The sequence below is a fragment of the Lepidochelys kempii genome, chromosome 2 (assembly GCF_965140265.1).
Source record: "Lepidochelys kempii isolate rLepKem1 chromosome 2, rLepKem1.hap2, whole genome shotgun sequence".
NCBI classification, from domain to species: Eukaryota; Metazoa; Chordata; order Testudines; family Cheloniidae; genus Lepidochelys; species Lepidochelys kempii.
This window is the reverse complement of record NC_133257.1, coordinates 26,589,508-26,605,658: the sequence shown is the minus strand read 5'-3', so window position 1 is coordinate 26,605,658 and position 16,151 is coordinate 26,589,508. Positions and strand designations below refer to the sequence as shown.

General features: G+C 42.9%; 1 protein-coding gene across 3 annotated transcripts in view; it reads left to right on the top strand.

Annotated features, from left to right (window-relative positions):
- The window catches only part of MED30 (mediator complex subunit 30), a 25,954-nt gene extending 15,426 nt beyond the window's left edge, over positions 1 to 10,528 (top strand). For all 3 annotated transcript variants that reach the window (XM_073330278.1, XM_073330277.1, XM_073330279.1), the window contains 2 exons: positions 1,440 to 1,550; positions 10,043 to 10,528. In XM_073330278.1, the coding sequence (XP_073186379.1) occupies positions 1,440 to 1,550; positions 10,043 to 10,138 (207 nt within the window). In that variant the 3' untranslated portion in view covers positions 10,139 to 10,528. The remainder of the gene's footprint in view (positions 1 to 1,439; positions 1,551 to 10,042) is intronic.
- The last annotated feature ends 5,623 nt before the right edge of the window (positions 10,529 to 16,151 follow it).

Sequence of the window (16,151 nt, the reverse complement as noted above, 5' to 3'; positions counted from 1 at the left end):
TCTCCTTACACATTTCCAGTAATTACTAGTCTTAGTTTTGGCTGTTCTCTGTTTAAATTTAAGAGGATCTTATTCTACTAGCAGCTTCATCTTTTCTCAGTGCCTAACGTCTGAGGACTCAGACATTGTGTTGACATTTAGAAGTGTTCCATATTCTCAATTTTTTTCAGAAATGGGAGTTTAAAGACGAAACAATGGACTGTGTGCCTTCACATACAAGTTCCATTAACTCTAAGACCTAATTCTAAATTGTTGTAGGGTACTGCTTTTGAATCAGAGTAGTATTTTTTTGCTATGCAGAAAAATACTTCTGTCTGTAATTTTTTATATACAAATTGGTTGGATTTCCTTTTAAAGGAAGGATATGAGTGTTAAAGATCATTTAGGACTCTTCATCAGATTTTGTTTCAGACTGTTTCTCTTTACAGTGGCAGTTTGTAGGAAATGATGAAACATGGGTTATTTGATCTGATCACAATGGAAAATATTTAAGACAAAATTCATATTTGACATTTTTCTGTTAAGATCTTTCTATTTGAATCAACCTATAATGGTCAAAAATACAAAGACATCATAATATAGACTTCTTAAAATATTAAAGGCTAGATTTTGCCTCTTTGTAAACCACAGCCCATGTTGAGGCCTGCATAAAGCTGCAGTGACGCAAGCATATGTCTATGAGGCATTGTGCCTATTTGAAGCACTATACCCTTCCCTGGTGTACGGGGGTGCTTGCTGGAGCCATTCTGTAGGCCTATGCGGGGGAAGGGAGGTGTTGAGTAAGCCATGTCCCTTAGGCAATTTGAACTCCCAGAGAAAGCAATGATGTCTTTGCTCTCTTATGCACCTTTCCAAAGGCTAAGGACAATCTGGCCCTAATATTGCACACCTGTAAAAAGAAACTTTCCTTCTTATCCTCTGTCTGCCACTGTTCCTCTTTCCCTCTTCTCACTTACTCCCCCCCACCCAAAAAAAAAAAAGGGAAACAAAGGAGTGGTTCAGATTAAGAACTCTGTACTTGCATATATTCCAGTGCAGAGCTCCCATTGCCCACTGAATGAGAGCTGCAGGGTTAGCATATTTTAAAATCAGTTTCTTCTGTTCCTTGATTCTGTAAAAAATACTGTTTACAAGCTTGACAGTATTAAAATAATAATACTAAATAGTCCTTTACAAACATTTACAAACATAAGCTTCAGATCAGGAAACTTGTTAAGATTTCTGTTTAATGTATTTAAACTACTGAGAGCAGAGGTTTATAATGGAAATGACATTGGCACAGAAATGCTTCATTTTGACTGTATTGCCATAAATGTAGATGAGAAGTTTATTTTGGCCCCATAGTTCTGGAGCATATACTATCGTTCTCTTCAAATTTTTACCATACATAGCAAAAATAGTTTTTTACTTGAACTTTAACATTTGGTTCACCTTCATAGCAACTTATTCCATATGTTGAAGAGGATGGATCCAAGCATGATGATCGTGGTGTTGCAAGCCAGCTTCGTTTTGCTAGTGAGGAAAGAAGGGAAATCATGGAAGTAAATAAGGTAACAAAGTTCAGATTGACTTGCATGACGCAGAAAATATGTTGCTTTGTCCATGTGAAGCTTGTATTACTAGATTGCTCCATAAAATACAGTGTGTTTGCTATTTGGCCCCAAGTAACAAATAGTTCAGGAGTAAACATTTCTTGTGTATCAGGATTTCAGCGTTCTCCATCATAGAATCATAGAATATCAGGGACGGAAGGGACCTCAGGAGGTCATCTACTCCAACCCCCTGCTCAAAGCAGGACCAATCCCCAACTAAATCATCCCAGCCAGGGCTTTGTCAAGTCTGGCCTTAAAAACCTCTAAGGATGGAGATTCCACCACCTCCCTAGGTAACGCATTCCAGTGTTTCACCACCCTCCTAGTGAAAAAGGTTTTCCTAATATCCAACCTAAATCTCCCCCACTGCAACTTGAGACCATTACTCCTTGTTCTGTCATCTGCTACCACTGAGAACAGTCTAGATCCATCCTCTTTGGAAACCCCTTTCAGGTAGTTGAAAGCAGCTATCAAATCCCCCCTCATTCTTCTCTTCCACAGACTAAACAATCCCAGTTCCCTCAGCCTCTCCTCATAAGTCATGTGTTCCAGTCCCCCAGTCATTTTTGTTGCCTTCCGCTGGACGTTTTCCAATTTATCCACATCCTTCTTGTAGTGTGGGGCCCAAAACTGGACACAGTACTCCAGATGAGGCCTCACCAATGTCGAATAGAGGGGAATGATCACGTCCCTCGATCTGCTGGCAATGCCCCTACTTATACACCCCAAAATGCCATTGGCCTTCTTGGCAACAAGGGTACACTGTTGTCTCATATCCAGCTTCTCGTCCACTGTAACCTCTAGGTCCTTTTCTGCAGAACTGCTGCCTAGCCATTCGTCCCTAGTCTGTAGCGGTGCATGGGATTCTTCCGTCCTAAGTGCAAGACTCTGCACTTGTCCTTGTTGAAACTCATGAGATTTCTTTTGGCCCAATCCTCTAATTTGTCTAGCTTCCTCTGTATCCTATCCCTACCCTCCATCGTATCTACCTCTCCTCCCAGTTTAGTGTCATCTGCAAACTTGCTGAGGGTGCAATCCACACCATCCTCCAGATCATTAATAAAGATATTGAACAAAACCGGCCCGAGGACCAACCCTTGGGGCACTCCACTTGATACCGGCTACCATCTAGACATGGAGCCATTGATCACTACCCGTTGAGCCCGACAATCTCGCCAGCTTTCTATCCACCTTATAGTCCATTCATCCAGCCCATACTTCTTTAACTTGCTGGCAAGAATACTGTGGGAGACTGTCGAAAGCTTTGCTAAAGTCAAGGAACAACACGTCCACTGCGTTCCCCTCATCCACAGAGCCAGTTATCTCGTCACAGAAGGCAATTAGATTAGTCAGGCATGACTTGACCTTGGTGAATCCATGCTGACTGTTCCTGATCACTTTCCTCTCCTCTAAGTGTTTCAGAATTGATTCCTTGAGGACATGCTCCATGATTTTTCCAGGGACTGAGGTGAGGCTGACAGGCCTGTAGTTCCCAGGATCCTCCTTCTTCCCTTTTTTAAAGATGGGCACTACATTAGCCTTTTTCCAGTCGTCCGGGACCTCCCCCGAACACCATGAGTTTTCAAAGATAATGGCCAATGGCTCTGCAATCACATCCGCCAACTCCTTTAGGACTCTCAGATGCAGCGCATCCGGCCCAATGGACTTGTGCTCGTCCAGCGTTTCTAAATAGTCCCGAACCACTTCTTTCTCCACAGAGGGCTGGTCACCTCCTCCCCATGCTGTGCTGCCCAGTGCAGTAGTCTGGGAGCTGACCTTGTTTGTGAAGACAGAGGCAAAAAAAGCATTGAGTACATTAGCTTTTTCCACATCCTCTGTCACTAGGTTGCCTCCCTCATTCAGTAAGGGGCCCACACTTTCCTTGACTTTCTTCTTGTTGCTAACATACCTGAAGAAACCCTTTTTGTTACTCTTAACATCTCTTGCTAGCTGCACCTCCAGGTGTGATTTGGCCTTCCATATTTCACTCCTGCATGCCCAAGCAATATTTTTATACTCTTCCCTGGTCATTTGTCCAGTCTTCTACTTCTTGTAAGCTTCTTTTTTGTGTTTAAGATCAGCAAGGATATCACTGTGAAGCCAAGCTGGTCGCCTGCCATATTTACTCTTCTTTCTGCACATCGGGATGGTTTGTCCCTGTAACCTCAATTAGGATTCTTTAAAATACAGCCAGCTCTCCTGGACTCCTTTCCCCCTCATATTATTCTCCCAGGGAGTCCTGCCCATCAGTTCCCTGAGGTTGTCTAAGTCTGCTTTTCTGAAGTCCAGGGTCCATATTCTGCTGCTCTCCTTTCTTCCTTGTGTCAGGATCCTGAACTCGACCATCTCACAGTTGCTGCCTCCCAGGTTCCCATCCACTTTTGCTTCCCCTACTAATTCTTCCTGGTTTGTGAGCAGCAGGACAAGAAGAGCTCTGCCCCTAGTTGGTTCCTCCAGCACTTGCACCAGGAAATTGTCCCCTACACTTTCCAAAAACTTCCTGGATTGTCTGTGCACCGCTGTATTGCTCTCCCAGCAGATGTCAGGGTGATTGAAGTCTCCCATGAGAACCAGGGCTTGCGATCTTGTAACGTCCGTGAGTTGCCAGAAGAAAGCCTCATCCACCTCTTCCCCCTGGTCCGGTGGTCTATAGCAGACTCCCACCACTGCATCACCCTTGCTGCTCACACTTCTAAACTTAATCCAGAGACTCTCAGGTTTTTCTACTGTTTCATACCGGAGCTCTGAGCAGTCATACTGCTCTCTTATATACAGTGCAACTTCCCCATCTTTTCTGCCCTGCTTGTCCTTCCTGAACAGTTTATATCCATCTCCATGACAGTACTCCAGTCATGTGAGTTATCCCACTAAGTCTCTGTTATTCCAATCACATCATAATTCCTTGACTGTGCCAGGACTTCCCAGTTCTCCCTGCTTATTTCCCAGGCTTCTTGCATTTGTGTATAGGCACTTGAGATAACTTGGTGTTTGTCCTGCTTTCTTAGTATGAGGCAGGAGCCCTCCCCTCTCGCGCTCTCCTGCTCGTGCTTCCTCCCAGTATCCCATGTCCCCACTTACCTCAGGGCTTTGGTCTCCTTCCCCTGTGAACCTAGTTTAAAGGCCTTCTCACTAGGTTAGCCAGCCTGCTTGCAAAGATGCTCTTCCCTCTCTTCGGGAGGTGGAGCCCGTCTCTGCCTAGCACTCCTCCTTCTTGGAACACCATCCCATGGTCAAAGAATCCAAAGCCTTCTCTCCAACACCACCTGCGTAGCCCTTCATTGACTTCCACGATTCGACGGTCTCTACCCAGGCCTTTTCCTTGACGGGGAGGATGGATGAGAACACCATTTGCACCTCAAACTCCTTTATCCTTCTTCCCAGAGCCACGTAGTCCGCAGTGATCCGCTCAGGGTCATTCTTGGCAGTATCATTGGTGCCCACGTGGAGAAGCGGGAAGGGGTAGCAATCCGAGGGCTTGATGAGTCTCGGCAGTCCCTCCGTCACATCGTGAATCCTTGCTCCTGGCAAGCAGCAGACTTCTTGGTTTTCCCGGTTGGGGCGGCAGATAGATGACTGAGTCCCCCTGAGGAGAGAGTCCCCGACCACCACCACCCGCCTCTTTCTCTTTGGAGTGGTGGTCGTGGAACCCCTATCCCTAAGACAGTGCATCTCGTGCCTTTCAATCGGTGGAGTCTCCTTCTGTTCCCTTCCCTCAGATGTATCATCTAGTCCACTCTCCGCATTAGTTCCTGTGGAGAGAACATGAAAACGGTTGCTTACCTGTATCTGCGTTGCTGGTACATGGATGCACCCCTTTCTTCTTCTGGAGGTCACATGCTGCCAAATTTCTTCACTGTCCTCCTGTCCCCGCTGCGCAGCCTGTTCTGAATCTTCAGAACACTGTGTTCGTAGAAGCATATCCTGACGTCTGTCCAGGAAATCTTCCGTTTCTCTTACGCAACGCAGGGTCGATACTTGTTTCTCCAGACCTTGAACCTTCTCTTCCAATATGGAGACCAGCTTGCACTTTGTACAGACAAAGTCGCTTCTGTCCTGTGGCAGAAAGACAAACATGGCACATCCGGTTTGTTCAGCAATTTTTGATTTTGTTCTACTGGTTGATTGCGGAGTTAAGGCACCCCAACAATCAAAACTGTGTTGCTCTCTACAGTGTTTCCTAGCCAGTGCTGTGAGATTTTCATGAATGAGGTACATTTGGGTTTGTACCTAGTAGTTCTATTTAGTATTTGGCAAGCAGATTGGGATGAGATCATAGTTGGGTTCTCTGTGGCTTTGAAGCTTCTCCAGGAATGGTGGATAGCAGAATGTATATACAATGTAAAATGTGAAAATATTATCAGAACTATGTTGTGGATTAATAATGAACTGTAGGGCTGCCACTCCAACACCTTTCATGAGTAATAAATTCCTTGTTTGAAGAAAAAAAAAAAAAAGGGTCTGCTTTTTGTATTTCGAGAAATTGAAGAAGAACTTTTCTTTTGTCAAGTGTAGGATTTATGATACACTAACTGGTTCAAGAAAATGTATCAGATATGCTAAAGATGCTGTTAAATTTTCAGTCTGAATGGCAGGTATAGTTACTAATTAAAATTTTATTCAAATCAGTGTAGAAAGGTTACTAAAATATACAGCATCGCTAAAGCACAAGTAGTTGGTCCTTCAAATTGTAAAACATAAAGATAGGATTAAATATTTGAAGGGTTGGAAAGACGTATGTGTAAATACTAAGCAGAAAGCAGTACAGGTATATGTAAAATAGACAGAAAACAACTGAACAAAAGAAATATCTAGATTCCAAGTAATTAAAATAAGTGGTAGAGGGAAATACCAGAAAATCCACTGAAAATATTTCTTTGATGTTTCAACTTTTCAATTCCCAATTAGAGAGGGAAAGATATTACATAAAACCCTATATTTATTCACACACTGTATAGGCAAAAACATGGGGACAGCATGTGAATTGAGAGAAAAGCAACTGAAAGCTTTTCTGTTGTATTTTATCTTCTTATATGTTGATGTAGAGGGATTGTATATATTAAATCCTGTATAATGTTATACTGTGAATTTATGCACATTTATTTGCAATCTTTAACTGTTAATAAACATAATTGTCTGTATTTACTGTGTGTTTGATAGTTTTATGACATGTTTTTACCCTTGTTGTTTTACTTGTATGCAAATTAGTTTTTTAAACCTCCTTGGCATGATCTTGTGGAATTTCATAAATGTTTAAGCTTTCTTTTAACAAAATAAATTAATAATAATAGAAATGTAGGACTGGAAAGGATCTCAGTAGGCCATCTAGTCCAGTCCCCTGCACTGAGGCAAAACTGAGTACTATATCTAGACCTCCCTGACAGGTGTTTGTTTAACCTCTCCTTAAAAACCTCTAATGACAGAGATTCTATAACCTCCCTAGGTAATTTGTTTCAGTGCTTAACTACCATTACACTTAGGAAGTTTTTCCTAATGTCTAACCTAAATCTCCCTTGCTGCAATTTAACCCCATTACTGCTTGTCTGTCCTCAGTGGATAATGAGAGCGATTTATCACCCTCTTTTTTATGACAATCTTTTATGTACTGGAAGACTGTTATCCTGTCCCCTCTCAGTCTTCTGTTCTCCAGACTAAACAAACCCAATTTTTTTCAGTCTTTCCTTGTAGGTCATATTTTCTAGACGTTTAGTCACCTTTGTTGCTCTCCTCTGGACTTTCTCCACTTTATCTACATCGAAGTGTGGTGCCCAGAACTGGACACAGTACTTCAGTTGAGGCCATATCAGTGCTGAATGGAAAAATTACATCTAGTGTCTTGCTTGCAACACTCCTGTTAATACATTCCAGAATAATGTCTGCTTTTTTGCAACGGAATTTCATTGTTTACTCATATTTAGTTTGTGCTCCACTATAACACCCAGATTCTTTTTTTCAGTACTCCTTCCTAAGCAGTCATTTCTCATTTTGTTTTTGTGCAGTTTATACTCCTGGGGGAATTCTGCACCAAAAAAATTAAAAATTCTGTGCACAATATTTTAAAATTCTGCAAAATAGTGCATATTTTATTTGTCAAAATAACGCAATATAATGGTGCCAGTTTCCATTATTTTGATAATTTATTTCAAAATATCTGCTAGCAAGTATGTCTGTAACAATACAGTCCAAAAAACCTGATTCTGGTAGAGTTTTTTTGACAAATAGATTCCTTATTAGGCATATTAATACAGAACTTTGAGTAATTCATTTAAATTAAAATACAGAACTGTATTTCCTGCACCTGTCAGAAGCAGCGCAAAGGCTTGGGGGGCGTCAGGGGTAATGGAGGAGTTGAGGGAGAGGGAAGGAGCCCGGAGTGAACCTGGAGGGTTGTGGGGTGTGGGTGGGAGAAATATAGTATAGGTTTTTTGTGGGGGGAAGGGTTGGGATTGTTAGGGAATTGAGGAGACTCCCCCATTCAGTCAGGTACATCTGCCCCTGTCCCCGTACTCCCCATCCCCATGGGTCTCTGCAGCCTCCTCCCCCATCTTCAGGCTCAACGCTGTCACCCCACTAGCTCCTGAGTCCATGCCTCAGTCTGTTCCCCCACTAGCCATTCTGAACCCCAGTATCTGACACCCCCGCAGCAGCCCTGTGTGCCCCACGCTGTCCTAATCTGGCTCCGCAGGCAGGGTGCTCTGATGAAGTTTTACTCCTGGGGGAATTCTCTGCCACTGGGCATGCACAGATTCCCCCCCCCCCCCCCGAAAATGTATTCTGCCCCAGAAGTGCTACAGTTCCACCTTTTGCCCACCAGAGGCCACTGTGGTGCCAGAACAGCCAGCTTCATTCATGCTGCTAACTGTTCTGATGCCACAGCAGCCTCTGGTGGGCGAAAGGCAGAACTGCAGCATCTCTTGGGCAGAAATATATTTTCTGCAGGGAAGAACTTAGTTTGATGGGAGGGCTTCTCCTGTCGACATAGCTACTGCCTTTTAGGGCCTATCTACACTATCCGCTGGATCGACAGGCAGCGATCGATCCAGTGAGGGTCGATTTATCGCGTCTAGTATAGATGCGATAAATCAACTGCTGAGCGCTCTCCTGTCAACTCACCGGTACTCCACCAGAACAAGGAGCGCAAGTGGAGTCGACGGGACATCGTCAGCTGTCAACTTACCGCAGTGAAGACACCGCAGTAAGTAGATCTAAGTACGTCGACTTCAGCTACGCTGTTCACGTGGCTGAAGTTGCATATCTTAGATTGACCCTGCGCAGTAATGTAGACAAGCCCTTAGAGAGGTGGAGTACGTATGCTGATGGGAGAAGCTCTCCTGTTGGCATAGATAGCCTTTTCACTATGCACTAGAGCAGCACAGCTGCAGCACTGTAAATATAGACAAGCCCTGATTTTGCTGGTCCCCTAACCCTACGGTATTTGTGTACCGCAGAATGTAGAATGAATAGGATGCCCTATTTGCTGGCCTGCACATCAGTTGTAAATCGGGGTTGAGCTGCTTTGGGAGAGCTGTTGAAAAAACTTGAACAGCTCTTTTCCTCACACTATGCCTGGTTCAGACCACCTCAGTTACAAACCCCTCGGGAATGGAGGTTGTTCAGAACTCTGAAATGTTCGTAACTCCGAACAAAATGTTATGGTTGTTCTTTCAAAAGTTCACAACTGAACATTGACTTAATACAGCTTTGAAACTTTTCTATGCCAAAGAAAAATGCTGCTTTTAACCATCATAATGTAAATGAAACAAGCACAGAAACAGTTTCCTTACCTTGTCAATTTTTTTTTAAACTTTCCCTTTATTTTTTTTAGTTTATGTTTAACACAGTACTGTATTGTATTTTCTTTCTTTTGTGGGGGAGGGGGAAGTCTATGATGCTGCCAGATTGCGTACTTCCGATTCCAAATGAGGTGTATGGTTGTCCGGTCAGTTCCTTAATTGGTGTTTGTAACTCTGAGGTTCTACTGTACTACTAATCCACCACTTTTCTAAGCACTCAATTCACACAAAATATGTTCACATAAATTTACCTGTTTCCCCCTTACACCTTTTAACTAGTTCAGACTGTGAAGTTTTTTCTTCCTACAGAAACATGCTTTTGTTGCTTTAAGGGCTTTGCTAATATCTTCTGATGCCCACAAGCACTCAGTTTTTAAAGGAGCTTGTTTGTTTTGTGAGAGACAAGGGTTCTGACCAAAAGACTGTTGAGAAAAGAAACAGTATTCCCACAGCACTCCTTAATTCCTGGTTTTTCTAATCCTCTAAGAATACATTTTAAAGAGACCATGGCATTCAGTTGATGACGATGGGAGCACTGATGTGTGAGAATAAACCCCCTGTGCTACATTATGTAGTATGATTATTTTCTTTTAATTGAAATTCCAATTACATAGTCTGGGCTTGATCAAACACCACTTGATAAATTCTTTCTTTTCACAGAAACTGAAACAGAAGAATCAGCAGCTGAAGCAAATTATGGATCAATTACGGAATCTCATTTGGGACATAAATGCCATGTTGGCAATGAGGAACTGAACTATGATACAATTTAAGTATTTTTTGTAATTATGAAAATAGACTTTCTTTATTTTTTTGAAAATACATAATTTCTTTTTTCTAAAAAGCCATTCATTTTCCCCTCTCCTTATCCCACTGGTATACAAAACTCCTTTAATGTTACTATGTGGTTTCTTTTGTGATATTTAAATGTATTGGTTCTGTTTATGTAAACAATTCATCATGTAATTTGTACACACAATAGAGACTCATTTGTGTTTACTACAATAAGCTTTGTAACCTGTAGTCATATTTTGGCTAGCATTCCAATTCTGCTGTTTTGGGGTTTTTTTAAAGCTGACTTCAAAACTTGTGTTTTTAAATAAATTTCTCAATGTTTAAACAAATAAAGCTTTTGTTTAAAATATAGTCAGTATTCAAATACGTTCAATGTATTTTCAGTATTTTCAGTGGTCTGTAGTGAAGAACACTCAGGTGAGAAAGAATGTAAGTGATACTAAGGAAATTTAAGATAAAGAATTATAGTTCTTATGTAAGTAATAATTGGATCCTAGGATGATTCATAATTCATAATATGAATTGCCATGCCAAATCAGATGATTAGTTCATTTTGTCCAGTGTTGTGTGTCTGACAGAGGACAGAACTGGATGTTTCAGAGCAAAGTGCAAGAAGCCACATGCAGAACAGTACTGGAATAACCTGCCTTTAGGGGATGCGATAGTTTCCTCCTAACTCTTGTCCTTGACTAAAGAGTTACACATCCTGAAACATAAACATTTGTGTCTCTGATTTTTATCTTGTCTACTGTAACTGTAAATGTTCTTATTATCCTTTATATATGTCTAATTTTCTTGAATCCTTCTAAGCTGTTGAATTCAGAGTTGTCTGTGGCATTGAGTTTGACAGATCAATTACATAATTTGGTTTAAAGATAATATTTCTTTTTATCAGTTTTAAATTATTAGCTTTCAGTTCATTGGAACTCTTATTCGTATATTCTGAGAAGGGATCACCGTGAGTGCCTGATTTCTTTTCCTGTATATCATTCATTTGTTCTATATTTATGCTGTCTCTAAATTGAGCAGTCTTATTCTTTTCAATCTCTTGCTATAGGGGTCTCCCCATTCCTCATTTTTTGTCCTCTTCTCTGAATCTCCCCTCTGCCCCCGCCTTATGTTTTTTAGATGAGGTGAACAACCAGAGGTTGAATGCAGTATTCCAGGTGAGCCATGTACTAGTGTGTAATGGAATTTGTATACTCCTACCTGAGTGTTTTGGTTGCTGCAATTGCCTGTTGTGCTTTGACCAAATTTTTCATTAAATTGTTCAGCATGACTTCCATGTTTTTCCTTAAGTGATTACCATTCATTTAGAAACCAGCAATGTATGTGAGTAGTCCATTGTCTTGCATTAGTCATCACGTTTCATTGGTATTTGTGCTGCTCGTTTGCCTAAATTGGTTAGGTCACTCTGGCATTCCTCACAGCTTTTCTCTAGTCATAAAACTATCCGATTCTTAAATAATTTTGTGTCATCCACAGATTTTGCCACTTAACTGTTAACCCCCTTTTCCAGACCAATGAATGTTGAACAATATTGTTCCCACTGCAGATTGCTAGGGCACTCTACTGTTAATATTTAGCCATGTTGAAAACTGACCATTTATTCCTACTCTGTCTCGTAGCCAGGTTATACTATTACTTTACTTTTCATCCCATGTCTAATTAGTTTCCTGAATAGGCTCTTGTTGAAAGACTTAGTCAAAACCTTTTTGAAGTCCACATATCTACCAGCTGTCCTTTACTCATAATTCACTGATACATTCAAAGAATTCCAGTGGATTAGAAATACACGATTTTTCTTTACAGAAGCTGTACTGCTTTGTTCTTACATCACGTGCAAGGTGTCTGTTTGCATCTGACTATCTCAGCAGAGGATTCATGATTGTGTCCTTTCCTCTCAGTAGAAGATGCCCTCCACTAAAGCTCTTTATTTCCTCTTTCAACCAATTTCCCTCTTATTGGAGGTAAGACCATTGGTGTGTAATTCCCAGGATCAATCACTAGCATCTTTTTTTTTAACTCATTCAGTTTTTTCAATAGCTCAGTTCATTTTAAAATTCCCTCCGAACTTTTGGATATATCCAATTCAATCCTGGTGGTTTGCTATCCGTTTGTTTCAGTCTCTTCTTTTATTACCTAAAAAGAGGAGGTCTGAGGTAGGTATCTTCCCAACCTCAGCGTTGAAGGCTGTTACAGATGTATCATTTAGGTCCTCTGCAGTGTCCTTTGCTGCCTTAAGCAAGTCTTGACTAGGAAACAAAGCTGAGTTTAGTTCAGGTTTAGCTAATGGAAGTTATAATCTAATTTGACCTGCTGTAGTAAAGCTAGTGGTTTTGCCCTATATCTACATTAGGAAAAGTGGTCAAATTTAGATCAGCTGAGCTAGCTCATGTTAACTAAACACAACCTAAATTCATCCAAGTTTCCTAGTCTAAACAAGTCATTAGTTGCTCCCTTTACTCCTCCTTTGGTGTCTGAAAGTTTATAGATAGCAGGTGCCCAGATTATCTTGTCTCTGGAGTCACAGATTTAGTGGACACACTGATTGGATTTTGGTTCAGATTAATTTAGTTTTGATTAGAGGCCTAATTGGAAGTAATGATGATCTAATAATATGCCAGATACCTCAACAGAAACAATACTGCTACTCAGCTCAACTGAGCGAGGGTGAGCTCTTGGTGATGATCTGGAGTTGTACCAAATATAATGGCAAGTTTGTCTGCCTCTGGACAGTGCTGTTGCTGTACTGTGAAAAAAGGGCAAAGCTAGTGAAGATCCTCTTCAGAACAATAGAGAGTTGGTGGGTGACAGCGTTTGGGCATCTTTAAAAAGTGCACGCTCTAGTCTACACCTTGCTTCTAATTTATGGTGCAGTAACACTTCTTTTCCAGTTGCTTGGGTGAGTGTGCGGGCATGACTATATGCCCATTAAGTGCACAGCAGGCTGGTGCACTGTAGGTTTGCACCCTGGCTCACTGCAGAGTGGCTGTAGGGGAACCCAGGCCTGTCTTCCACTCCAGATTCTTGTCCAGGGACATTCAACCCAGCACCTCTGGGCTTTTACTCTCCAACCCCTTACTGCTCCTTCCCTGGACTGCTTCCTATTCTGTCCTTGCAGTTCCCTGCTCTTCCTCCTTCTACCCAGGGGTGCAACTGCAGGTTTCCTCCTAGAAGCCCGCCAACCTCCTCCCTTTATAGATCCTGCTCAGCTCCTCCCCGCAGCTGGACTTCATCTGCCATTAGGCCCTTGCAGTCCCTAGGTTTTCTCCAGGTGCAGACTAAGGTTAATTGGCCTAATTTACCCCTTCAGGGCTTGTGTGGGATGGACACTCCATCACAGAGACCTTTTCTTTGTGGTGTTGCCAATAGGAGAGGAATTCACAATGGGTGTAAAATGATGCCACCAGTGTAAGTGAGAGGGGAACTCTCATTTGCTGATATTTTATACTCACTTTGTTATTGGTGTAAATGACTATAAGACAGGGGTGGGCAAATTTTTTGGCCTGAGGGCCACATCGGGGTATGGAAATTGTATGGCGGGCCATGAACGCTCACAAAATTAGAGGTAGAAGTGCGGGAGGGGGTGAGGGCTCCGACTGAGGGTTCAGGCTCTGGGGTGGGGCCAGAAATGAGGAGTTCAGGGTGTGGGAGGGAGCTCCGGTTTGGGGTGCAAAGGGAGGGAGGGTTGAGGGCTCTGGGGTGGGGCTGGGGATGAGAGGTTTGGGGTGCAGGAGGGGGCTCCATGCTGGGATCGAAGGGTTCAGGGGGCAGGAGGGGGATCAGGGCTGAGGCAGGAGGTTGGGGTGTGGGAAGGTATGCAGGCTCCGGCTGGGGGTGCAGGCTCTGGGGTGGGGCAAGGGATGAGGGGTTTCGGGTGCAGCAGACTGCTCCGGGCTGGGCTCGAGAGCTTTGGAGGGCGGGAGGGGGATCATCGCTTGGGTAGAGGGTTGGGGCGTGGGGAGAGGCTCAGGGGTGTAGGCTCCGGGTGGCGCTTGCCTCAAGTGGCTCCCGGAAGCAGCGGCATGTCCCTTCTCCAGCTCCTATGCAGAGGCACGTCCAGGCGGCTCTGCACGCTGCCCTATCTGCAGACATCACCCCGCAACTCCCACTGGAGCGCCGGAGGGGGGCCACACCGCTGCTTCTGGGAGCAGCGTGGAGCGGGGCCATGCGGCTGCTTCCAGGAGCCATGTGGAGCGGCCCCCAACCCCACGCCCCAGCTGGAATGCCGGAGCAGGGCCATGCGGCTGCTTCTGGGAGCCGCGTGGAATGGCTCCCCCCGACCTTGCTCCCTGGCTGGAGCGCCAGAGTGGGACAAGGCCCAGACCCCGCTCCCCAGCAGAAGTTCGAGGGCCAGTTTGAAACGGCTGGCGTGTCGGATCCGGCCTGGGGGCCATAGTTTGCCCACCCGTGCTCTAGGAGATGCAGCGTAGTGGAGACTAAGGCCCATTATGGGTGACTGTGCTTGTATTTTTGTTAAAATTTCCTTGAAGCTAGTTGGATTCTTTTTTTGTGGTAGTTAATCAGTAAAAACAGCCTAATACAGGAATAAACGTTCAACCGACTGTTAGGAACCATTAGGAATGTTAAGGAATTGGCAGTGCGTTTGTGTGGGAGCCCCGCACAGGCAAGTACACTCCTTTGTACATTTTCATTCTCGTTCAGAATGTTGTGGTGTTGATCCAGTGCTTCCAGAGACAGTATGACGTGCCTGACTTCAACTCCAAGTGACAATATAATAAAGTTAGAAAGATGTCTATTGGGGAACAAACAGTCAAATGTGTGTCTGCAGAGGTTCCAAGTTACATGCAAGACAAAGTACAAACCTCTGCCACTTTCAAGAAGGCTGCAGAAAGCCTACTTTTGCGCTGCCGTAGAGGCAGCAAAGCCACACCCTGCTGCCCTTCTCTAGACCATAAATTTCTCCATTAAACACAGATTGCCTTCACTCAGCTAGAGGAGCCTCGCTAGCCTTGAACTTCTTCCAACTGAGAATTAAAAGGGAAGTTGGAACCTGTGCCCAAGTGCTACTTGAATTCACTATGGTAAAATAGTGGGTTCACACAGTGTGGCAATACAACGGTGTTGGACTTTAGGAAAGCAAGAATCCAGCAATGTGCAAGATGGTTGAGCAAGCCTCAGCCCAAAATAGTTAGGGCACAACGGACAATTGCTCTGAAAAAAAATGCTAATATTGCTCCATGAGTAGTAGCTGTTCAAAGATCTGAAGTTAAGAAACCCTGTTCTGGCAATGGGAAAAGGAGAGAGGCAAACTCAAGCATGAATACTATGAGTTAGTTAAACTTTACAGGAAGTAGATTAAAAACTAATTATATAATGCTAACCAAAGGAGTCCTGGGTAATCAGGAAATTCACAAATACAGCAGGCTAGAAAGAAGTACTTGGGAAAAAGTAAGTACTGTATTAGTAAATGAGGGGGATAAAATTAATGAGGACTGAAATGGCAGAGAGAGAGAACTTTTTTAAAGATTTATCTTCAACAAGAAAAATGTCTGTATAAATGTAGGTATGATAGGGTATTGAGGGAATTAGCAAACAAACCTATTGTACCACAGACCATTATTTTTGAAAAATCATGGAAAACAGGATGTACTGAAAGTGTGGAGAAAAGTAAATAAAGAACCTTGAAAATTACCACCCAGTAAGTGTAACTTTTATTCCTAGTAAAATAATGGACTGTGAAAAGAATAAATCCCTAAGGGACTAATTCTGGGCTCTGTTATGACAGTAAGTCATGAGTAACTACACTAAAGTCAGCACAGTTATTCTGGATTTACACCAGGGTAATTAGAAGCAGAATTTGACCTTGGGTTTCTAAGAGCAGATATTACCAGACAAAGTAGATTATATATAATATAGAATTACAGTATATGTGAACTTATTTTGATTTTATTGTAAAGAAATGGATACTATCACATGAAATCCACCTTAGGACTGTAAACAAAGAATA